A 25,078-nucleotide genomic window follows, 5' to 3' on the forward strand; every position below is an offset into this window, starting at 1 on the left:
TGACATACAGAAAAGCAGAGGTCGGCTTGGGCTAGAAGGGTCAATTGAGATAACGCTGCCAAACCTGCAGTCAGAACACGGGAGGAAGGGAGACCCACTCCAGTGGGTGCCGGTTGAACTGTTAGCCAGAGGTTTGATGCTGATGTGCCAGTGATCGGGGCTACACTGTACTGCTTAAGAGCTCTCTGGTTCGCTTGAGTCCCTTGAGACCTGCCCCTATATTACAGCACAGTACAGATTTCCCCCTCCCTCCTCCTGTTTAAACTGAAAAACTCTACCCATTAGCCCCTTAAGTCACTCCTGTGAGCTATTCACCACATCTGACAGCGTGGCACAGGGTTTGGGGCAAGTGACGAGGGAGGAAGTCCTGCGGCCAGGAGAGCTCGGTGACAGGCTTTGCCGGGGGCCTCCTACTTACCTGAACCACCCCTGATCCCAGCATGACGGCGTTAGAGCAGAAAGGTGAATTCCTGCTCAGAGCAAGGCCAACCTGACAACCTGACAACGAGCTGGATGCAGAACCAAGTTTCTCGCGGGAAGTGGTGCCAGAGGAGAACTGGATCTCAGTAGCAGAACCCTGGAGCCCTACGCTCAATACAGCCCTCCCCTACCTTCCGTGTCACACAGAAAACAAGTTACTTTGGGCCGTTCTGAAGATAGAAACCTGCAGCTACTTTATGGCTGAGTGATGGAGAGCAGGAACCTGGCTGGATTCATTCCATAGCTTATCCTACAGCATCCTCCCTTCCTTTCTCTCCTTCACCCCGGGACGCTGCTGGGCCCCAGGGACTCTCCGCTTCTAGGCATTTGCTGGTTTATTGTGATGCCTTCATGCTGGCATGGGACAATACATAGCCATTCCTATTTCAAATAAAGACGCATGGCCAGCAGACACCCAGGCTGGCAGAAATGCTGCAGAAACCAGGACCTATTGAGTAATTGGCAGTTCCATGCTATTTTTGATGTTACACTAGCCTCTGCCATAGCTGGGTTTCCTGAGGAAGCCCTGAAGCAGTAATAATGTTTCATGGTACTGTTGCTAGCCCATGTACCTTATTTACTAACCAAAATCAGACTGCCTTTGGTCACTTATTTATAGCCATAAATCGAGAGATCAGGGCTGTGCAAAGATTTATAGGACTTTGCACAACACCTGAAAAATTAGAGTGAAGACCAGGGATCAATGAACCATTTCAGAGACTGGGAGAACTCACCAAAACATTGATCCAACCTTTATCAGGTTTAAAAGGATTGAGAACTTTCCCTACCACTATTCCCATGAATGGACCTGCTGAAGCATCTGGAGAGTCTGTTCGGACTGTATTTCCACACGAGTCAAGCATAAGTTGCAGAACTCAGATCCAAAACTTCCCAAAAGTTCAGGGTAACTCAAGATCTGAGGTTTTGGGTCATAGTTTGCAGCAAGAAGTTTCATCAGCTCCTCTGCCCAGTTTCGCAGACCCAGAAGTTGGAGATAGTTTGCAAGAGCACACTGCCTTTCTGATATCCAGTGCCAAACTGATCCGTTTGACTTTCACAACTTTGCCCTTCATCAGCAGACAGATGCCTGATAAAAATTACACTGTTGTAGAAGGCACTGAATGGATTCAGGGGTTGTAAGTTCTGTCTGCAAACAGATGTCATGCTTAAGAATCACTACAAGCCTGGAGCAATAACGTAATTAACTGTTCATTCAGGGCTCATTGAAAGCCTCACCTCCAGAAAGAAGAGATGTCCAGCATGCTGAGACGATCTCATGTCCTTACTATGTAGAAAGCGGAAAGGGTGAATTATACATAGACTAGGGAATTATACATAGACAAGGGAAAGTGAAGGATTTATGAAGGAAACGTCTGATGGTGAGTGGTCTTAATAAAATCAGAGAATCAGAGAAACCAGAAGTGAGAAAAAACCCAACAACTGATGTCTTCTTTAAAATAAACAAACAAACAAACTTTTCTCTAAAAACTTTTTAAAAGTTTAAAAATACTCCAATGAGGGGACTTCTACCACTTCCCTGGGGAAACTACTTCCCAGTCTAAAGACCTCGCCATCAGAATATTTCCCCCCACAATATACAGCCTAGACGTCCCCTGCTTAAATTCATAGCATAAGTTCTAGCTCTGCCTCCTTTGACCACCCTAAGCAGCTAGCTTTTGGACTCCACATTATATTGGTAGGTGTCGGGCATCCTTTCAGACCCCAAGTTGGAGCACAGAGAGTGTATACAGTACCTTGTACCAGCGACTGCCCCATCATTCTTCCCTAGAGGTTCATCAAGTTCCACTCCACACCATTCTCCTTTGGCAAAATCTGTCTCTCCCACATAGCGCACAACTCCTGTTTTCGTCCCGCCAACCTGTTGGTTATCAAAACGCTGGAGGTTAGAAGCAGAAGCACCAGCACTAAAGTGAGGACACACAGGGTGGGGAGACTGGGAGGATAAGGAATGGGATGCGCAAGGAAAAAAAGTTTGCAGCATAGCCCTCTTGTGTCACAGTTAGAACACGTGGATCCAGGTCAGACACTCTCCATTCCAGGCATCCTCCAGCAATGAAGGAGTTCTTCCGAGAACTGAGGACAGACAAAAATTTTCCTCACTCCCCATCTCCTGGGAAGAAGATGCTAAGGCAGAGGTAATCAAATCTCATGTTTCAGCAGGTCAGCTAATTGTGGTAGACTTCATGAAGGGGCTTTCTGCCCCCATACACAATGAGCTGCCTGGATCACAAGTGGTTGGGTTGGGTTTTTGGCCTCCCTCTGAAATGGCTGATACTGAGCAACAACAGAGGCAGGATGCCAGGTATGATGGACCATTGGTCCAGCACTGCACATATTTTATTCTTAGGCCTTGCCTACACGTAAAAGGTTTACCAGGGTAACTGCACCATCAAACCCTCTTAGTGGAGATGCAGTTTATACTGGCATAAAAGTTCTACTGCCAGTATAGCTTATACGAGTTCCCTGAGTGGAAACTATCCCAGAAAAAGGACCTTTTTTGCCCGTGTAACTGCATCTACACTAGGGCTTTGGGGTATTTCAGCAAAATAAATAAAATAAATCATACCCCTAACTGACACAGCTATGCCTGCAAAGCTTGAGACCAGGCCTCAGAAAGAAACCAACACCAAAGAAAAAAGGAGGCACAATTACCCACCTGCATAGTCCAGGCCAGGTAGGAAGCAGTGTGACACTCTACATGTTTTGCACACCACGAATAAAAATGCGTGTGTGACTGAACAGCAACACAACACCAGCTGGTATCTTTCTTAACATTAGAAGCTACAACAGGTTTGCTGAGTTATCTGCGTTCTGAGGAGAATAGCTTATACGGACCTATAAACCTTATAAAGTTTTATATTGCAAATAGGTTTCCTCATGATTAAAGCTTTAAAGTAGCTTTCAGAAGGTAATAATGAAATAATAATACCACCACCTAGCTCTTAGATAGTGGTTTTCATCTGGGAAGCTGTTTGACCAATAATTCAGTTCCAAAATAGAAAGGTTACTGCAGGTGCCTTGTTTCCAAGAGGAATAAGAAATGGGACATGATGAAACTATGAAGTTTGAATTTTTAAAATTTTGCTGACAAATGAACATCAAGTGACTGGTTTTGTTGCTGGCGTTTTTCCAATTAGTTATTTTTATATTGAACTTTCTGTAAACTGGTGACATAAAGTTATCCTCAGCCCTTTCACCCTGTAAGACAATGCCAGCTTCCTCAAACATGCAGATTTTTTGAGGGGGAGAAGGATGGTTACAGACTTACGGGCTCTGTGGTAGGCAAAACAGTGAATATTTTTTGAATTGCTGATTTAAGCAGGATTTTTCCACAGCGACACTAATTAAGGACGAATTAATTTGATCCTGATTGGATGAGGCTGCAAGGCTCCAAGGTAGGTCTCATCTCTGATTTGTCCAAAGATCCCGGAAGGAAGCGCATCAAGGCTGAGAAAGTCAAGATTGCAAACTATAAAAATCAAGGGGAAAGCCAAGAATCCTCGCCGTTTGGGTCCCCAAGCCACTTGAGGGAAGACTGACCTTCCTGAATCTCCAAGACTGATCACCTTGGAGAGACAAAGTCACAACATCAACAAATAGGCCACTGGCCTCTGATCAGTCTTTCCCTGTACCCAAAGCAGGCCCACTAGCACATAGCACTGCGTCAGTGGATCATCATCATCAGGCTACTTGACTGCAGATTCAGCCCCGACACTATGAGAGCAGATGCCTGCAAGTGCTGAAGAGTTTGCAACACTGCTATTATCTCAAATGTTCTATTTTCATTCACTGGAAGACATCCCACCCTTTTTATTTTTAGGGGTGAAATTGAAAGTGTGGCCGTGTCCATGTTCCCCAGGTTTAAACAGACCTTAGGTATGGTCTCATAAAATTATTCAGAATGCATTCTATGTTTAAACAACTTGAGAAGCTTGAGATTGCGTGCTGTAATTTCTGGTAAAGAAGAGTTGTCAAACTTCTTAATAAGAGTGTTTATTAAAGTCTGTATTATATCTCTGCAGGGACTAGGAAGAAAGGGTTAGCCACCACACAAGAACTGAAGTCTAACAAGAAAGCTTTAGAATTGGCTCTGAGTTTGTGGTCCAGACTTTAGATAGTAATTCAGTTTCAGTATTAAATGTATTTAACCATTCAAGTTATGTATTTGACTGACATTAGCAGAATTCTTTAGTTAAGATTTATAATCAAATGGACATTCACCTTCATCTTAGAATTTATAAGGATTGATTATTTATGGTATTAATTTGAAGATTTAATTCTAATCCAACATCAAGACTAATTTGTTAATCTGACCTTGAGTTGACAGCTGTATTCATAACTGGAGTTTAATATTAATACTAGCTTAGCTTTAGGTTATATGTTTCCTTGCTTTTAATGAAGTTTATAAAGATACACAAAGTCACATTTCTTTCTACAAGCTATGTGGGCCTGGAGTGGATACCAGATGGTCAACTTAAAAGTCTGATCAGCTCCCCCTGATTAGTCCTTGGTTCTCACAGCGCTACGCTAAAAGAAAAGAAGTACTTGTGGCTCAAATATGCTCAAATAAATTGGTTAGTCTCTAAGGTGCCATAAGTACTCCTTTTCTTTTTGCGAATATGCTCAAATAAATTTGTTAGTCTCTAAGGTTCCACAAATACTCCTTTTCTTTTTGCAAATACAGACTAACACGGCTGCTACTCTGAAACCAGTGGTACACTAAAGTCTTATTCCTCCTCTTGGCTTGTCTACACTAGAAAGTCACACTGCTTTAGCAATACGTAGATGGTTAAAGCAGCACAACCCCGTGTGTGGACACAGTTATATTGGTGTAAAGGTGATTTATACCAGCATAGCTATTCCTATTTGGGAAGGGGAATAACTCTGTTGGTATAAGACATCTTATAACTGGTAAAACTGTATCCACATAAGGACATTTACTAGTATAACTATCTCTATTAAAAAAGTCAACTCCACTAACCAAAAGAGTAATAACTGGTAACATTTTTGTCTCCACTTAACAGTGACAACAATATGGAGTTTTCCCCTAAAGCAAGTTTCAATTCTTCTCTTAGCTATCCTGATATATTCCATACAACATACATCATTCAGGATTATCTTATCCCCTAAGCAAGCATAGACACAACTATCCCATAGAGTTGCCAGTTTTGGTTGGACCTACTTGTGAAGGTTTCATCACATGATAATCTTTAATTAAAGATTAATCTTGAATTCCTGGAGACTCCAGGACAATCCTGGAGGGCTGGCAACCCTACAGTCCCATGACAAGCAGCGCTTCCCCCAGCCCCGAAGGGACTGGGTAACACATTTATAAATCAATAATGAGTAGTCGAGCCTGTCATATTTGCATGATAGCATTAGAACCAATTGTTGAACGTCCCATCCCCTGGCAGGCATACAGGAATGTGTGTGTGGTGAACCCAGGAAATTCATCTGACTCAGACATGCAGATTTAGTCAACCCTGATAATCTGCTAATGCTGCTAAAATAAGTATTTTTTTTTTTTAAAAGCCAGCTGGCAGGTTGCATCAGCCCATGAGCTGAACGGTTTAATCAAAACGTAGGTATTCATTTCCATCAAGCACTCAAATGAGCTCACAGCTTTATCACTTTGGAATGAGAGTAGTAGGGCTGCCTGGGGAAACAAAGGCAGCAGCAATTGTATGGAGGCAGCCAGAGAGATCCGATGGATAGGGCATGAGAGACGTACGCAGGACTCCTGGGTTCTTTTCCCAGCTCTGCTACTGGCCTGGCCTGTATCCATGAGCAAGCCACTTCAGTTCATGGTGTCTCAATTTCCTCTTCAGTACATGTCTGCTTTCATAAAGTACTCCACAACCTATAGATGGGAAACAGCTAAGTCTGACCTGGATTTAGCATTGCTACTTTGGCCACTATCAGCAGACTAAAGTCTGGAGGACAGCTACAGGCTGTTGGTGTTGCCAAGGTCACTAGGGGCATGAAACCTAAGGAAACCATATTTGTGATTTTCCTCCTTATGAAACCAGAAGCTGGACAGTGCCCTCCCGAGCTGCAGTTCCTGTCTCCAAAGCATGTTTTTATTCACCTCTAACACCTGTGCATTGCTGCACCATGGGACTCGGGCAGTAATTGCAACTCCACAGATTGGGTGAAATGTGCTGGACTAATCACTCTGAAGAATAAATCCCTACACCATACTGCCCCCCCATTTCAGCATGTCTATTTTGAAAGGAGTGCATAGTTCATTCCTTAGGTGCTAAATTAGTGTCATTTGTATTGGAAACATTACATACACACAGAGCCATGAATGGGAAGGACTAGCTGAGCTGGATGGGATTTGAACTGGCAACCTAGAGCAAGGATGTGTAGCAGCATTGCCAATCTGGAGAGACACCCAGTATTCCCTGTTAGCTTAAGGCCTGGTTACTCTAGGAAACAAAGTCAAAGCAAACACTACCACCCACCCCAACTCAGGGACTGTGCTCATAGAGTAAATCCTCCATATAGTTTGCTGCAAATTTAAAAACAACAACAAAAACCGCATTAATTATGGCCTTTTTAGAAAATAAAAAATTTCCCACAAAAAACAAACAAACAACCCCGCTTGGTCATGTTCCAAAATTTTTAATGAAAATTTTAAATTGAGATGATCATAAAAAATATTACCAAAAAGAAAATGGATTTTCAGTAAACGAGAAACTTGGATTATTGTTTCAATAAAAATCACTAGTTGTTATTATTTTTTGCAAAAAAGAGGGGGGGGTCTGATTTGAACCCTGCAAAAGAAACAGCTATGATTTTTAATTTTTTTTTAACCAGTTCTTGTCCTCCAGGCCTTTTAGCTCAGGCAAAACATCTAGGACAAACCGTTTCACCCATCCCACTCAGACCCAAGAAAGGGGCATCATCGGGATGAACTAAAACTGCCTCTGATCCAAACACCTGTAAACTGGGGCAAGTTTGACTCCAGACTCACCCTCTAGATCTGCTTAAAAGTCATTCACTGGCCAGTATTTTCCCAATCCTGCCCTTTTCCCAATCTTGACATTCTCTAAGCACTTCAGGAGAAAGCATTAGCTCAAATCCTATGACGAAGTGAAGCCAGAGGAGTAGATCAATCTTGCATCTCATTCCGAGAGACAGCAGAGCGAAGGAAAATGTGTGAAGCCAAAGACACCTACTGTGTCACTTTCGATAAGGAAGGCATAAAACATGTAATGTAAAGGACAAAAATGGAGTCAAATCAGTATCCCAAGGCTGAAAAGTCAATGATCTTTATCCTTCCAGACACCATCCCACCATCCTCATTAGAGTTTCTAACGTATTGTTTAAACAACTTTGGCTGATTAGGACTAGACACTGTTTCAACCTGGCAGCTACAGAACCATGAGTCATGCCTGTTTCCAGCCTCCTCTCTCTAGTCTTCATTTGTTCTTTTCTCTGATTTTCACTCTTCTTCACCATTTCTCCCCTTACATCCGCTCCATTCGCCCTACGGCTACAGGCCCTGCTCTCAGCAGCCCTCTCTAAACTGACAGACAGTACCATCACTGATGGAAGCCAACGAAGGGAGATTGCACTGCCTGATTAAAACATTTTGGTGGCTACTTTACCAATCCTGACTCACTCCCTCTACAGTAACCCTGAGCACTCTTCAAGGCTGCAAAGCACTGCTGTCATTTGGAAGGCTGAAGTAGGAATGATTATCATTGTACATGACTACCATTGGAACATGCTGACTGTGTGACACTTCTTCCATTCGTGGGTCATCCACACAGAGGATAAGGAGTCTACTACAACTAACAGCCAGCAGACTTACTTCTGTAGCTCAAGTGGTAGAAGCCTGAACTTTGGTGCTGAAGATCCCAGTCACCAGAAGTGCTGAGCATTCATGGTGGGGAACTGTGTTACACAAGCATTAAATTACGGAGGGCATTTTTTTGGCCAGTGCCTGGGGAGTTTTGTTCCAGATGCTACAGAATGCATGGGAAAGAGAGAAAACATGATCTTCAGAAACAGGGAGACAGACACACAAAGAAAAAAAGAGCCCAACTGGCAATGTGCCAGTTTGGCACAAGGTCATTAGTCACTCACTGCAGAGTAGCACAGCATGGTTTTAAGGTGTAATATGGGTCTCTTCTCATGTGGTGATGTAGCTGCCATGAATAGTTTGTTTAAAAAACAAAAATTTGTATCACGTCAAGTGTTGTCCGAAAGTCAGGTCACCATCCAAGCCAATAGGGAAGTGAGGGTCAAAGGAATGTACAGGACCAGAAATACAGGACAGAGAAAATTTTCCCTAATGAAGCTGTAAAGATTTTTTACTGAAACCTGAGTCGGGAGTCTCCACCCATCACCCCAGGGCAGCTAGATTTGCAGAGATACAAGTTCCATTAATGCAGCTGATGCAAGAGATATTTGCACACATCTCTCAAGCAGCAATGAGAAAATAATCCTTTCAGGATCCAATGTGAGAGGAAACCCTAGAATTACTGTTTCTCCTTAGAAGGCTGTCTCTCTTATAAAGGCTGTCCATGTTAATAACACAGTCCTATCTGCTGAAGGCCACTTACAACTCCTCTTTAATGATATATATATATTGCAAGCAGAACACTAGTATTTGCCAGCATGCCAGCTCAATGAATGCTTATGAGGGCATGCATGCACACAGAGAAGGCCTCCAAAGGGCTGATGTGAAATGAGAGCAGGAAGGTTGGTTTGGGATTGTTATTTCCTTTTACTTCTCTGTGACAACAGCAAGAAAGCCACATTTGGGACCACAGAAGGACCACTAGATCAGGGGTTCTCATTCTTTTTCTTTCTGAGGCCACCCCACATGCTATAAAAACTCTACGGCCCACCTGTGACACAACAACTGTTTTTCTGCATATCCAGTAGATTAAAAGCCAGGGCCGGCATTAGGGGGTAGCAAGCAGGGCAAATGCCCAGAGCCCCAAACCACAGGAAGCCCTGCGAAGCTAAGTTGCTCAGGAGTCCTCGCGAAGCTAAATTGCCCAGGATTCAGCTTCAGCCCCAGGCAGCGGGGCTCAGGCTTCGGCTTTCTGTCCTGGGCCCCGACGAGTCTAACGCCAGCCCTCCTCTCTGGTTTATTTTGGCAGACACCCTGAAACCTGCTCGCAGCCCCCCAGGGGGCCCCGGACCCCTGCTTGAGAACCACTGCACTAGACTAAAAGACCTAAGGGGTGGGGTTTTCCTGTCTCTCCTGTCTGGGATTCTGTCAATAGCCATGACCCTGTAAACCCCAATCATACAACATTCAGCATCCAAAGAGGCTGCCTGTCCTTGTCTGTTATCCAGGGACCTCCATAATCCAGCCAGGGCTAGGAGATGCTTTGTTTTTGGGCCACACAACATATAGGCTTCAGACCACTAGTTCTGTAACAACTAGGGCCTGGTCTACATTAGAAAGACCAATCAATTGTAAGTGTCTCTCAGGCAGTGGAACTTGCCTATTGTTCACGCATAGATCGGCCACAGCAGATCATGTGCCAGACAACAACTGGTGGAGTTAATCTGATAATTTATAGGGTTAAGCCCTGAGTCCAACTCGTTATCATTCAGACGCTTGTAGGCCATTGTAGGAGCAACAGACTGGCACAACTAGGGTGCCATCAACTCTGGCAGTTATGCATCTTTGACGGGGGTCAGAGCTGACAGTCCCCTCAGCTGACCAACCTCACTAGTGCACCAGCTGAGAGAGCCCACCACCACCTCCTTTCATGGTAATGTGGGGCAGGGGAGTGGCCAGAAAGAGGGGAACCACATGTGTGGCATTTGGGGGGAGGGAAGGAAATTTCCATAGGGAGCAAGGAGACGATCTCCGATAGGAAACTCAAGATGATGATAGCTGTCCCAGATGACAGCCAGCCCACCTGAATCAGTGCAGGCCACTCTGGTAGGGTCACAAGGCCAAACCTTATATTGCTTCGGGTTGGCTGGCGTGGATATGCTCAACTTGACGCTCTGGGTAGACAAGGCCGTCCATGTGGAAGATTGTTTCTAGGGATATGTCTACACTGCAGTCGGGAGCTCACTGCTCAGCCAAGGGACAGACAGACAGACAGACACACACACACACACACGCGTGTCCTAAAAATAGCAGGGTGGATGTTGCAGCACAGGCTGGCCACCCGAGTACAAGCCCACTTGACCCCCTGGCTCCAACCTCCGTGCGTGCCATAACGTCCACACTGCTAGCTCCAGTGAAGCTAGTGCCTGGCTGTCAACCCGGGTGGCAAGGCTCACTCCCAGTTGCGGTGTAGATGTGCCCTAAAGGACTTTCAGAATTGTTACACCTCGTCTACACTGGGCTAGCGAGCTGTTTTCCTTTAAACCCCATGGTGGGGGGCGGAGGGGTCGGGGGAGAGAGTCTGCTTTGGGCCAGACAGTATGAGAAAAGAGGGAAGAAGAGAAGAGGGAATGGAGAGGAATTTACTTGAGTACCCTCAGGGCAACTATAATTATTACCAAGGTTCAAAGGGTTCAAGTGAATCAGTCGGGCTGAGGTGACCAAAAATTAAAGGATTTTATTCATGCAGAATTAGAAGCAATATTCTCGGTCTCGCTCCTTCAGTGTAGCTCCTACTCCCTTTGCCAGTATATTGATAATATAACACTTGGTGCTTCTATGGTACCTTCCACTTCAGGAATTCCTTGCCTCAAAGACGTATGAGTTAAGCCTCACAGTATTATCACGCTCCTTTTAAAATGGGGAAACCTGAGCCAGAGAGTGGCTAAGTGACTTGCCCAAGGCCACATAAGTCAGTGGCAGAGCCAGGGACAGAACGCAGATGTCTTGAATCTCTGTTCTGTCAGGATCCTGGGCAAAGGTAGGCAGAATAGTGGCAGGAGCTTGGGATTCCAGAAGCGCAGCCAGGGGTCAGAGCCAATATCATGGTCAAGAGTCAAGATGAGGGTCAAGCCGGAGTCAGAGTCAGGAGCTAAGCCAAGGGTCAGAGAAGGAGACAGTCAGGAATCAGACTGAGGATCAGTACCATATCAGGGTCCATGTTATGGTTCCAGGGGTTGATTGGGAGTCAGAATCCAAGTCTGAGCCAAGGTCAACACGGGGAGTTCAGGAACAGAGAAGCAGGGCAGTTTTGGCAGCTACTTAGGAATCTGCATTGTTGCCTGATAGCCCTGCAGGCCCAGGTTCAAGTCCTGCCAATCCTTACACATCCCATGCTTTAACCATTACAGCAGGTATCCATTAAGGACTAGGGGAGCTCCTACAGAGCCTCCCCAACATGCATTTCCATCCACACCATCACATGTTCTGAGCAGGCTGGATGCCTACTTCATGCTCAGAGAGCAGAGGCCCTGAGTTGGGGTCTGTGTTCACCCCCCACCTGAGGTTTGGTCTTATTGGCTGCTGAAAACTGACACCAACCTCAACCTAAGCTACTTCCCTGAGTTCAGCTGTCCCTACAATCCCCTCCAGGACCACCTCTTCTTTCCTACTTCCTTCTGTTCCAACGAGAGGCACCCACCCAGTTATACTGTGATTGGAGCTATGCAATAGTTACCTCAAGTCTGACAGCAGGGATTTTAAGGTGACTCAGCAGAAGCTGCCCACATATCTATAGAGGGTCTTAGAGCCGACCACACTGTTACATTCGCCAGCCAAGACAGATTGTTGCTCTCCCCTGGACAGATTTGCAAGAAGGTGATGAAATATTAATTATATCTTCTCTGAAAGCACTAAGTACCTCGGTGGAAGCAAAGAACGTGAGGTGTCTCCCTTCCGAGACTGATACAAACCCAGGAAAGGGACTTCCTTACTGCCCTCCTGCAAAACCTTATATTGGAGCACCACGGCAATTTGGATGAACTTGGCCGACTGGCTACGAAAGAGAATGGCAGAATTTGCCCAAGTCCACTACCGTTTTCCTGCAGCTGAACTCCAATGGGCTCAGGTGCTGCTAAGTCATTCAAGGCCAACATATGGCAGCAGAGAAAGTGGCAACGTCACTGCTCAATTGGAGAGGTTTAGGTTGTAGTTCTTGTTACGTGTGAGCTATTCATTCGAATTATTTAGACTCGGATGGTAAAAAGCCCATTTCAGCTTCAGGCTGCCAGATTGAGTTTATATCTTTAAAAAAAAAAGAAAAAAGAATCAAATGAATTTGATTAGTTTATTCCTGAGACGCCTCTGTAGTTTGCCAGGAGCTAGGGGTTGCATAGACAGCAGACAGAAAGAAAGAATTTGCAATGCGCATCAGAGAGAAGAATCTAATTAAAAATACTTCTCAAAGGGGTGAAGACAGAGTCTGTTCCCACCATGCGTAGATGTCCAGCTCAGCTTATTCTCTCTCTCTCTCTCTCATTTTATACTTTCACCTTCTTGGCACTAAGGCTGATTACATTATCTAACATTTTTCATCTACAGTAAATTCTAGCTAAAGCATAGATTTTTGTACCTATAGAATCAGGATACAGGGGGATGCCCCACGATAATATATTAGATCAGTTGCTCATCCACTTATTTGCAGCATCAAGAAGTTTTCCATTAGGTGCTGCTTTGTACAACCCCAGCTCTGTATTTATGGTTCCATATTTCAGTGCTAAATAAAGAGCACGCTCCCGGTTAGGGTTCGGGAGGAAGATTAAAGGTAATAATACCTCTATGGAGTGCTTTTTCCCCCTTATTTATTTACTAGACAGACATAGGGAACAGTCACTTGCCCCATGACTGAAAAAACAGCCTTTTCTGGAGTGGAACACCCTCATGTGTCAGCAAAGTAACACAAATTTTAATTCCCCCACGCTCCTCCAAATTAATTTCTCCAAATGAAAAACACAGGGGAGATTTTCTTCATAGGCACAAAGAAACTGGAAATGTGGCCAAGACACCTGAGTTAACTCTTTTCTCCTAAAAACTTGTCATGAAATCTTTAATGACCACATGTTGCAGGCCCCACGTCTGCACTACATTACTCTGGTTTCACACTAGTGTGACTCCACTAAAGCCAAATGTAACATAGCGGAGAGTCAGGACTTCTTTGCAAAGAAAGGGCGACCTTGAGATGTTCTAACAATCCACTATGCTTCACCCATCAGACAAAGATTAGCTCATTCTGGGGGCACAGCTTGAGAAACTGTGGACCTGATATGCAGGGGTAGTGAGCATCCGCAGCCAATGAGAGTGCTTAGCACCTACAAGAGGTCAAGCCCAAGGCATCTTGAGTGGGGCACCCAAAAATCAGCTGCCATTTTTTAAAGTGTTAACTTAAGTGACTTCCCCAAGGCCACCAAAGTTGTCTGTGGTAGAACCAGGCCTAGAAGCAATTCTCCTGACTGCCAGCCCACTGCCTTGATCACCACACCATCCTTTCCCTGTACTTGGATATCAAACTCCAGGATCCCCAAGCTTTTCCAAAGCAGTGACTGCATCTTAATAGATCTCCCCCCGCATTTGCAGTCACATCATTTTCCTGCGGCAGCTACACCAATTGCATACATGGGACAGCGAGAGAATTTCATGTATTCTTAACGATTTTTAAAGGAGTTGTCTGTCTGCTCTAGCTCTTCACTTCCTCTCCCCACTCCTGTCTGTTCTGTTTCTCTCCACTGGAAAATGGGGTAGAGCCAGCACAATGCGAGAAGCCAATTCTTCTCTGATGACCACCAGTTACAGTATGTCTACACTGCAATTAAAAACTCATGGGTGGCCTGTATCAGCTGACTCAGGCTCATGGAGCTCAGGCTAAGGGGTGTTTAATTGTAATGTAGACATTTGGGCTCAGGTTGGAGCCTGGGCTGAAGGACCCTGACAGGGGATCCCAGAGCTTGGGCTGCAGCCAGAGCCCAAACATTTACACCTCAATTAAACAGCCCCTTAGCCCAAGTTCAATGAGCTCAAGTCAGCTGCAGGTGTCTAACTGCAGTGTAGGCATACCCTAAGTGCTCCACAGACAATAATTTGGGAAGCTCTGGTCTAGCTAAAGTAAGTGTTAACTGCTCAGCAATAATTTACAGGACAGCAGGAGAAGAGTTCTACAACGTTGGCTTTAGAACATTAATGTCATTCTTATATCTGCGGGAAACACATGGTTTGCAACCGCCAAAGGCAAATATGATCTCATTTTCCTTATGGAAAACTCCATGCCAACCCTTTGCCCAGCTCCTGAAGTGTGTCCGAAGGGGTTTTTGAATATAGTCACAGATGAACATAAAGTCACTGAAGAGAGAAAAAGGCTTTGGGACACAAACGACTTCCAATGAAGTTAAAGAAAAGCCAGAGGGAGAAAAACAGAACTCTAGGAACATATGCAGAGTTTTAGAACTTACAGCTGCGAGGTGTCAATCCGACAGAGCGCCCTCCACCACCTTCCCCGGCTCTGTTGACAGAGCATTTACACAAAATACATACTGTCCTCTACTTGAAAAGCCTTCCATGGAGTACATCTGCCCACAGCCACTTCCCAAATGACAATATCCATAGCATCCTCCAGAAAAGCATAGACATGGGAAATAAAGTCATGTAAGTAGTATTAATCTGTAGAACGAATGACCGGAAATTTACTTACAGCAGTCGAGGCATGCAGGTTTATTCAGAATGCTTATTTCCAATTATGATTCCTTTTCATGTTTCAATCAAAAACATAATTAGTTACATTTCGCACTCTGCTACAGCGGAGATACCTGCTGAATCAAGCACACATCATTGGACCATATAACCCCATGATCTCAGTGCTGTTTATCCTCACCCTCCCCTCCTGTCATTTCTCTCTTGCATCTCAGCCTAAACTGCAAGCAATTCAGAGATCATTTCTTTCTAGGCCTGTGTGTCTATACAGCACCTAGCGCAGCAGGGAGCTCAATCCTAATTCAGTCCTGTAGGAGCCACTGGAATACAGTCTGCATGTCATAAATATAAAGGGAAGGGTAAACCCCTTTGAAATCCCTCCCGGCCAGGGGAAAGCTCCTCTCACCTGTAAAGGGTTAAGAAGCTAAAGGTAACCTCGCTGGCACCTGACCAAAATGACCAATGAGGAGACAAGATACTTTCAAAAGCTGGGAGGAGGGAGAGAAACAAAGGGTCTGTGTCTGTCTGTATGCTGGTTTCTGCCAGGGATAGACCAGGAATGGAGTCTTAGAACTTTTAGTAAGTAATCTAGCTAGGTATGTGTTAGATTATGATTTCTTTAAATGGCTGAGAAAAGAATTGTGCTGAATAGAATAACTATTTCTGTCTGTGTATCTTTTTTGTAACTTAAGGTTTTGCCTAGAGGGGTTCTCTATGTTTTGGAATCTAATTACCCTGTAAGATATCTACCATCCTGATTTTACAGGGGGGATTTCTTTATTTCTATTTACTTCTATTTTTTATTAAAAGTCTTCTTGTAAAAAACTGAATGCTTTTTCATTGTTCTCAGATCCAAGGGTTTGGGTCTGTGGTCACCTATGCAAATTGGTGAGGCTTTTTATCCAACATTTCCCAGGAAAGGGGGGGTGCAAGTGTTGGGAGGATTGTTCATTGTTCTTAAGATCCAAGGGTCTGGGTCTGTAGTCACCTAGGCAAATTGGTGAGGCTTTTTACCAAACCTTGTCCAGGAAGTGGGGTGCAAGGTTTTGGGAAGTATTTTGGGGGGAAAGACGCGTCCAAACAGCTCTTCCCCAGTAACCAGTATTAGTTTGGTGGTGGTAGCGGCCAGTCCAAGGATAACGGGTGTAATATTTTGTACCTTGGGGAAGTTTTGACCTAAGCTGGTAAAGATAAGCTTAGGAGGTTTTTCATGCAGGTCCCCACATCTGTACCCTAGAGTTCAGAGTGGGGGAGGAACCTTGACACTGCATAAGACTAATCACAGCACATGTTTATTCTACAGCTTCTGCTTTTTAGGATAATAGCTTCACTGAAACCCCCTCCCAAAAAATCTCAGAGTATTTCTCCTTTGATCTTGGGAGTAGGTGGGTGATAGTTGTTATTAATCATGTATATTCCATCATCACCTAGAGACCTCAACCAGGAGGAGCCCCATCGTGCTAGGTGCTGTACAAATACAGTACATGACAGAGGCTACGCCAAAGAGCTTCCAGGTAGGCTATAAGAGGTGAATGAAGCAAGACTGGCATGAATGAGAAGGACAGGGTAACCAAACAATAAAAGTCTGCACTATATACCACTGTCCAGAGTTTAGAAAGAACACAGTTGATGTAGATCAAGGGTTGTTTTTTTAAAACCTACTTTATATGATCTGTTGGTCTGAAAGTAATTTAAAAAATTCTCTGGACTGTATTTTAGTTCCACAATGGGAACCGTTCATTTTTGGGGATTGCAGGGGCGGGGGGGAAGGATCAAAAAGGATAAAACTCATGAAGGTAAATTTTTCCCTATGGGCCACTGTCTAGAAGCCTTTTCTCTTTGACTCAGCAACCTCACGGTGCCCCTTTAAGGTGGGAGCTTTTTCCCTCCCTTCAGCTACGATTGCCACAAGAACAGGCAAAAACACACCGCATCATTCATTCGCAAGGGGGGAGGGAGGAAAGGAGAGGCAGACACATATGGTGTGAATTAAGGAGGGCAAGTCAATCGCAACACTGAATTTCCTGAGCGGCCGTTTTCCACCACAACGTTAGCGGGATTTAAATGCCGTTTCTTGCGCTGCTTTTAAAAGTCAGCTTCCTCTTGTCTTTACGTTTGGGATCACAACAGCATCAGCGTTACGTTTCCCACGCTTTGGATTTGAGCATCCACCATTATGTTTTCTCCCCGATTAAGTTTTTTTTTTTAAACTATTTTAAATAATGAACTTTTTAAATGAAAAAAAAAAGTGACTGGATAGGCCAGCGATTTTCTGGTATCTGAGCCTATTTCTAGTTTTGAAAGCATATTTACAGTGACAGTCGCTTAACATATGGCTGCAACACATCGTAAAATCCTTGGGGCAGATTCTCTGCTGCGCCCAGCTTTGGTTTAGATGTGCCCGTGCACGGCCTTTCAGGGAGCTCCACGATTCGCTGCCCCAACCCCAGCCTTGGCACGGACTGGGAGCTGCTCTCTCATTCATACCAGCAGGCTACCGTCTCTGAGAGGCTGTGGGGAGAGAGGCAAAGGAACTGGGTCCACTGGCTCAGTGCCTGCTGGGGACTTCCCAAAGCAGGACGTTATCCCTAGCAGACGGCTTAGGGGAGGTTTCTGCTCTCTGAGACCACTGAACACAAACCGAATAGTTCTCAAGTTGGGATGAACTCTCCCGAACGCTGCCATCAGAGGAGTTGCTGTGTTAGTTCGACTGCAGAGAGTAAAACAATTGCCGGCACGGTGACCTGAGCAGACATGCACTGAGCACCAGGGTCCCGGGGAATTCAGTCTCTAGTCTCTCAAAAAATAAATAAATACCGCAAACCCCTCACCTGTTTTTTTTTAAAAAACACAAAGTCGTTGATTGAGCAGGTGCAGACAGCAGTGAGCCAGAGCCATGCACCCTGCTCACTGCGTCTCCTACTCCTACTCAGACAGCAGGGCCAGGCCATTGTGATTTGTGACTACACCAAGTTCTACGGGAGAATTCTGCCAAAAGTTCTCAGGGGGTGGGGGAACAGCAGCTTCTGCAGCCGGGGAAAGATGTCAGCGTGGTTTCACATGGAGTGACCCATTAGACAGGGGCGTCTCTGGACTGCTCAAAACACTTGATGAGTTTGCACTGTCAGTCCTGGTCTAATGAGGGGGACCTGCTGAGTACTGGAAGGGAACTCCTACAACAGCAGCCCTAGCCAAACAGCCTATGATACACTCACTAAACTGGAGTTTCTGCAAATTCCCAGTTCTCTAGCAGGTACTGGGGAGACAACAGGAGCATAGCCTAGATGATTTACCAAGGCTATTCCGTTACCAATTGCTAAGATTAAGGACCATACTTTGCTCCTGATGAGCGTCAGGGAGCTTCCACTGATGTTAATATGGATGGAGGGCAGTATGCAGGCCTCAGAAGAACTAGTTTGGGAAGACGAATTGCAAAACCTCTTGGGATCAACAGCCAGGTCTTTATGGCAAGTATTTGAGAGAATAAATACAAGACAGAAAGAGATCAACTCAAGGGAAAGCAAATCAAGTGGATACTGAAGCAACCAAACACAAAGACATTGTGAAATTCTTTTCAAACATGTTCAAATGATGTTAAAATAAGACAGTGGTGCAGAAGGAGAGAGAATGAGAACTAAGGTGACTGGTTAAAGAAGCCTTTTCTGACAAGGTCTGAACTGTAAGAGAAAGGGCAGAAAAGAAAGGCAGGTGAATGTTGTGTTAAAAAAAAAAAGTATGAGCAGAGATTTGGTTGGATAAAAATCTGCAAATTTACTTCAGTGGCATTTGCAGCTCAGTTACAAGGGAATTGTTCTCAACCCAGAAGACTGATCACAGACAGCTGAAGTCTTCTGAATACTTGTGCAAAACTGTATTTGTGCCAGTGTTCACGTGGCCAACTTGAAAATGAGTTAGGCCAGGTCTACATGAGAAAACTACTAGTAAAGCTATGCCAGCAAACCCACCTAGTGTAACTGCAGCTTACACCAGTATGTTTGCCAAATAGACAAATTCTTTTGTCAAAGAACGGATACTGATCCCCAGAGCAAAATAAGCTATGCTGGCAAAAGTACTTTTAGGCTGGCATAACTGCGCTTCCACTAGGGTGTTTGCTGGTGTAAAAACGTCTAAAAAAAAAATCACCCCCCAACAGACATAAACACTGGCAAAGTTTCGAGAGTAGACCCAGCGGTATTAGGCATACTTTCCTGAGCAAGGGCCTATGTAGGACAGCACTTAAGCACATGAAGTGAATGAGACACACATGCTTCTGTGCTGTACGGAATAGGAATGGACTTGTGCACCAGGGCTGTTCTGAACTGGGGACTTAGGCAGCCCCGGTGACTTACTCCAGTCTCCCTCCCGCCCCTTCCCCCGGCGCCTTTTTATAAATCCAGTGCAGGACTGTTCCTTCCTCAATAGCTTCTCCTCTGATCCATAAAAATTTCACCAGCCACTTGGGAAGCATAAATAATGCTGAACGACTTAGGTGAGCACTTAACATGAACAGCCAGTAGTCAAAGCCCGTAGCTGCAGTGAGTAGTCCACAAGCGACCTATAGGCTGAGCTATGTTTGCATAGAACATCAGCTTGTCATTGTGAATGATGAACCAATTAAGAAATACAATGACTGCTGGCAGATGATTCGTACACAGCAAAGAGGGCTCTGTTTATCTAATAAATCGTTTGCTATGAATAGCTCACCCAGCTCTTCTGCAGACAAGCTTTTTCAGGTCAGAAATTAACATGGACTTAGAAAGATGTTTAGCCTCTACTCGCTAGGCACTTGGGGAGCATTGTTCCTAGCTAAATCCTGCAGTCAGTTTTTCCAGATTCCAAATTGGTCTACACCAGCTTAGTGGAGAACTGAAAATGTTGGATGCTACTGCACTATTGCCCAGGCAGATCTGTCTATCTAGCTTTTCTAGTGCAACCATCACCATAGCAACCAGGTGCCAAAAGGTAGAAAAACCAGACAGCTCAAAAGTAGTAGCGGAAACTGTAAAATGGTGAAGAGATTGCCTAGGACTTACCCAGACCAACCACTTTGGAACCTGTCATCTTTGTCTGTTAAAATTACCTTTAACTTTTTATTTTAGTACCGTTGCAAGGGGATACAGTCACAAAAGATTTTGTGCTCCCTAGCCTAATTCTTCCGAATGTTTGGTATCATGGTAAATGCTTATTTCCCCTCCCCACCACCCAAGGAAACAAATAAGACCTGTCTCCAAAGTTAAAATGAACCATAGCATTCAAACTCACTTGAATTGTGATTTACTTAGCAATACTTCATTTTACTCTTCCCCCTTTAGGCATCTATTAAAGCACAGTGCTCATTACCATGATGCAACTGGTTTAGCCTAGAACAACAAACTATCACTTTTAGCCCATGTCATAAATATAAAGGGTAGGGTAAACACCTTTAAATCCCTCCTGGGCAGAGGGAAAACCCTTTCACCTGTAAAGGGTTTAGAAGCTAAGATAACCTCGCTGGCATCTGACCAAAATGACCAATGAGGAGACAAGATACTTTCAAAGCTGGGGGGTGCGGGGAGAAACAAAGGTTCTCTCTGTCTGTGTGTTGCTTTTGCCGGGACCAGAGCAGGAATGCAGGTCAGAACTCCTGTAAAGGGCTAATAAGCAATCTAGTTAGATATGCGTTAGATTCTGTTTTGTTTAAATGGTTGATAAAATAAGTTGTGCTGAATGGAATGTATATTTCTGTTTTTGTGTCTTTTTGTAACTTAAGGTTTTGCCTAGAGGGATTCTCTGTGTTTTGAATCTGATTACCCTGTAAGGTATTTACCATCCTGATTTTACAAAGGTGATTCTTTTACTTTTTCTTTAATTAAAATTCTTCTTTTAAGAACCTGATTGCTTTTTCATTGTTCTTAAGATCCAAGGGTTTGGGTCTGTGTTCACCTATGCAAATTGGTGAGGATTTTTATCAAGCCTTCCCCAGGAAAAGGGGTTTAGGGCTTGGGAGGATATTTTGGGCGGGAGACGTTTCCAAGTGGGCACTTCCCCTGTTCTTTGTGTAACACTTTGGTGATGGCAGCTTTTAACCTAAGCTGGTAAGAATAAGCTTAGGGGGTCTTTCATGCAGGTCCCCACATCTGTACCCTAGAGTTCAGAGTGGGGAAGGAACCTTGACAGCCCAACTGTCTAAATTTTTTAGATTTAAAGACGTTGGATTTTCAATTGTAGACACACAGAACAAAAATAAACAGCTGGAGAATCCATTTGGCCTGCCTACGGGGAGTAGCTGGTGACCAGCAATCCTGCCAATTTATTATGCTACTGTTGGAACATACCATTGGGCTAGTCAAGTTTGCCAGAAGCTGGGCATGAGCAACAGGGGATGGATCACTTGATGATTACCTGTTCTGTTAATTCCCTCTGGGGCACCTGGCATTGGCCAGTGTCGGAAGACAGGATACTGGGCTAGATGGACCTGTGGTGCACCAGTAGGGCCATTCTTACGTTCTTATGTTATGTTCAAGTTTCAGCAAGGGTGATTAAAGCTGTGTCTTGTTCAAGGAGTCTAGTCCTGTAAGTTCAGGATCTCGACGCTTTGTCTTCAAGGCACTCAATACCAGGGTACCTAAAAAAACTGCCTAAAGCTCCAGAATGAGGACTGCAGTCAGCAACTCCACTGCTCCGGCAAAAGGCAACTTTCCACCATTGAAGTAATGGTGGTGTGCGCAGGAGTCAGCCCTGCCTTCGGGGTTGGTCCCAGACTTTGGAACGAATTCCCACAGGAACCAAAGCGGGTCATAAACCTCACCAGCCTTTGCTCCAAGAGCAAGGCCTTCTGCGACCTGCCTGCTCAGACAGAAACAGAGAGCAGCGGTACTCTTACAACACCACCCCCAAAATGTAAATCTGCCACATCAACACACAATTCTCCCCCTAAGGAGCAGAGGAAGGACAAACCTCACGGAACAGATGCTAGGTCACACTGTTTAACACCAGAGCCAGTGCAAGGATGTTTCGCGCCCTAGGCAAAACTTCCACCTTGCGCCTGCCCCCCAGCCCTGCGGCAGCTCCCCACGCCCTCCTTGCCCTGAGGCCGGCCCCCCCCGCAGCAGCTCCCCACGCCCTCCTTGCCCTGAGGCCGGCCCCCCCCGCAGCAGCTCCCCACGCCCTCCTTGCCCTGAGGCCGGCCCCCCCCACAGCAGCTCCCCACGCCCTCCTTGCCCTGAGGGCCCCCCCCCGCAGCAGCTCCCCACGCCCTCCTTGCCCTGAGCCCCCCCCCCCCCCCCGCAGCAGCTCCCCACGCCCTCCTTGCCCTGAGGCCGGCCCCCCCCGCAGCAGCTCCCCACGCCCTCCTCACCCTGAAGCCCCCCCCCACAGCAGCTCCCCACGCCCCCCTCGCCCTGAAGCCCCCCCCCACAGCAGCTCCCCACGCCCCCCTCGCCCTGAAGCCCCCCCCCACAGCAGCTCCCCACGCCCCCCTCGCCCTGAGGCCCCCCCCCCCCGCCGCAGCTCACCGCCGCCCCCTCCCTCGGCCCGGGAGCCTCGTGCAGCCCTCCCCACCCCAGCTCATCTCTGCTCCGCCTCCTCCCCGAGCATGCCACCGCTTCTCCCGCCTCCTAGGCTTGTGGCGCCAATCAGCTGTTTGGCACTCAAGCCTGGGAGGAAGAGAAGCAGAGCGGGGCGGTGCTCAGAGGAGGAGGCAGAGCAGAGGTGAGCTGGGGCGGGGAGCGGTTCTCCTGTGCGCCGCCCTCCTCACCCCAGTTACTTGCTGCAGGTGGCCCTCCCCGCGCCCCCCTGCCCCAGCTCACCTCTGCTCCACCGCCTCCCCAGAGCGCACTTTTGGCCGCCCCCAACCACTTGGCGCCCTAGGTGACTGCCTAGTTCGCCTAGTGGTTGCACCGGCCCTGTTTAATGCCCTGCAGAAAGGTGCTCAGGTGAAGCTGTTACAACCACCTGTAGAGCAGGGGGAGAGCAAACAAGAATGGCCCTCCAAAAATTACGGCCAACCTTTTCAAAAGTGGCCACTGCTTTCAGGTGCCCAGCCTGAAATGTGTCGTGCCTTATTTTCAGACATGCTGAGCCAACATAAATTGAGCAGAGGTCAATAGGAGCTGTGGGTCCCTTGCCTCTTTGAAAAAGAGGTACCGGGTCTCTCCAGTTCAGCGCCCTGAAACTGAGGCACTAAGGAGCAACGTCTGCTCTGACAGCTTCCCTGCAAATGCTGTGCGAGAGCTTTGACCACATGTGACAAGACAACCGGTAGCCTTGGGGGCAGATTCAGCAAAGGCTGGCATAACCACAAATCTGACCAGCTATCAATATATAACCTGGATTAGAAAAGAGTAAACCTTCTTCATCTCTCTATTTCACAGCCCTGCCCTCTTTTGCTCTCCTGTTCCTCACCTCCATTCCTTCTCTCACCCCTTCCTACTACTCAGCTTTCCTGTCACCCACCCTCAACCTCCTGCCAGCATCCTGTTCTCTCCCAAACCTCCCCACCTTCCCTCGACCTGTCTGCCCCTCACCCTGTTCATGCACGTGGGAATAAACCAGGAGTACAAAAATAATGTAATGTCTATAAAATAACACCTGCATAATCCAGTGATCTCATTGTCTGATATTTGTAATGCTTGTTTCTCGTTTCTCACTACCTATTTGTGGTGTCCTTACTGTTCCTCGTCTCTAGTTGGATTGCAAGCACTTCACAGCAGAACCTGTCCATTCTAGTGGGACCACTGAACAGATAACAGACTCACCAGGACACGATCTCCAAGCCGTAAGTCTTTATCGCCTTTTTTCACCGACCCGCTGTCTGACAGGTTAGATCCAGATTCGTTTCCGGTTTTCATGGTGCTGTTCAGGACGCTCTCCCTCAGGGGGATGACGCGAGTGGAGAGAGGCGGCGTAGCCGTCCCCGAGTGCAACGACAAGTTCTGAGTTGTCAGGGACTCCACAGAATGGGCATCACTGCCCGAGCCCTCCGCCACGGGCTGGCGGGTCAGCTTGGAGGGCCGTGTAAAAATCCCCTGCAGCAGCTGGCACTCAAAGTAACGTACGCCACCAACGGATCCATCATTCTTACCCACCGGGTCATCCAGAACAACCCCTGCCCACTGGCCGGGGGCGAACTGCGTCTCCCCAAGATACTGGATCACGCCTGGCTTCACTCCGTTCACCCAGACCCGTTCGCCCACCACGAAGTCTCCCAGGAAGTCATCGCCCACCTCAGTGACCTTTGATCCTGACTTCTCGGTGCTGGCAGTGGAGGTGGGACCCTGCTTGTGCAAAGGTGAGCCTGCAAATTGAAGGAAAACAGGACTTGGTGTGATGTGAAGCCAGATTACTAGGAAAGTTTATTAAAACTAGAAGATCCAGTACCATCATTCAGGTTACATATTTATACACAGACACAGATACAGGTCACAGACAAAGACTGGAGCGACAGTGGTTACTTACACATCTGGAACTCTGACCCGCCTCTGCAGCTGAAGAGGGGAGTTATTCATAAACAATTCAACTTCAGCCCAGTATCTGCCTCGTCGTACGCATTATTAAGAACTTACCTGTGTCTGTTTCCCCATTCACAGGAGGAGAGTCAGAAATAAAAGGACTTACTACCAACCTCAGAGCAGCATTGGAAGGATATTAGGGTAGGTAATTATTGCGTGTATGATGCTCTGCAGAAGTAGCACTAAGAACATTAATAAAGGGCAGCAGAAGGAATCCTGGCAGGTGCTCAAAGGCCCAAGGTAGCTCATTTCCCACCTCTCCTCAGGGAGGAAATCACTCCTATGAAAAATGGGAAATCGGTTTTCCCTGGTGGTGTTAGGGCAATGCTCACTATATGCAAAGAGTTAACAGGTGAAGCGCTAGTAGATGGCGCTTGAGGGTGTGTAGCATAGCTCATGCTCACTTTTGTAGGACCACTAAAACTTGCTGTTGTCGTGCACTGCAAATGGCTTCCTTTGTGTGGCTCTTTGCATCCAGCTTGTAAGAGATGTAGCCAAGACTCAGAAGTAAGAGGACCAACTGGACTAGTCTCAGTAT

The 25,078-nt window shown here is 46.2% G+C and overlaps 1 protein-coding gene across 2 annotated transcripts in view; it reads right to left on the reverse strand.

Moving 5' to 3' along the window:
* Positions 1-25,078, reverse strand: part of CLIP2 (CAP-Gly domain containing linker protein 2) — a 123,882-nt gene that overhangs the window by 43,166 nt on the left and 55,638 nt on the right. For both annotated transcript variants that reach the window (XM_048823855.2, XM_048823857.2), the window contains exons 3-4: positions 23,788-24,326; positions 2,235-2,359 (exon numbers count right to left, since the gene is read on the reverse strand). In XM_048823855.2, coding sequence (XP_048679812.1) covers positions 2,235-2,359; positions 23,788-24,326 — 664 coding nt within the window. The remainder of the gene's footprint in view (positions 1-2,234; positions 2,360-23,787; positions 24,327-25,078) is intronic.

The sequence above is a fragment of the Caretta caretta genome, chromosome 17, assembly GCF_965140235.1.
Source record: "Caretta caretta isolate rCarCar2 chromosome 17, rCarCar1.hap1, whole genome shotgun sequence".
Taxonomy (NCBI): Eukaryota; Metazoa; Chordata; order Testudines; family Cheloniidae; genus Caretta; species Caretta caretta.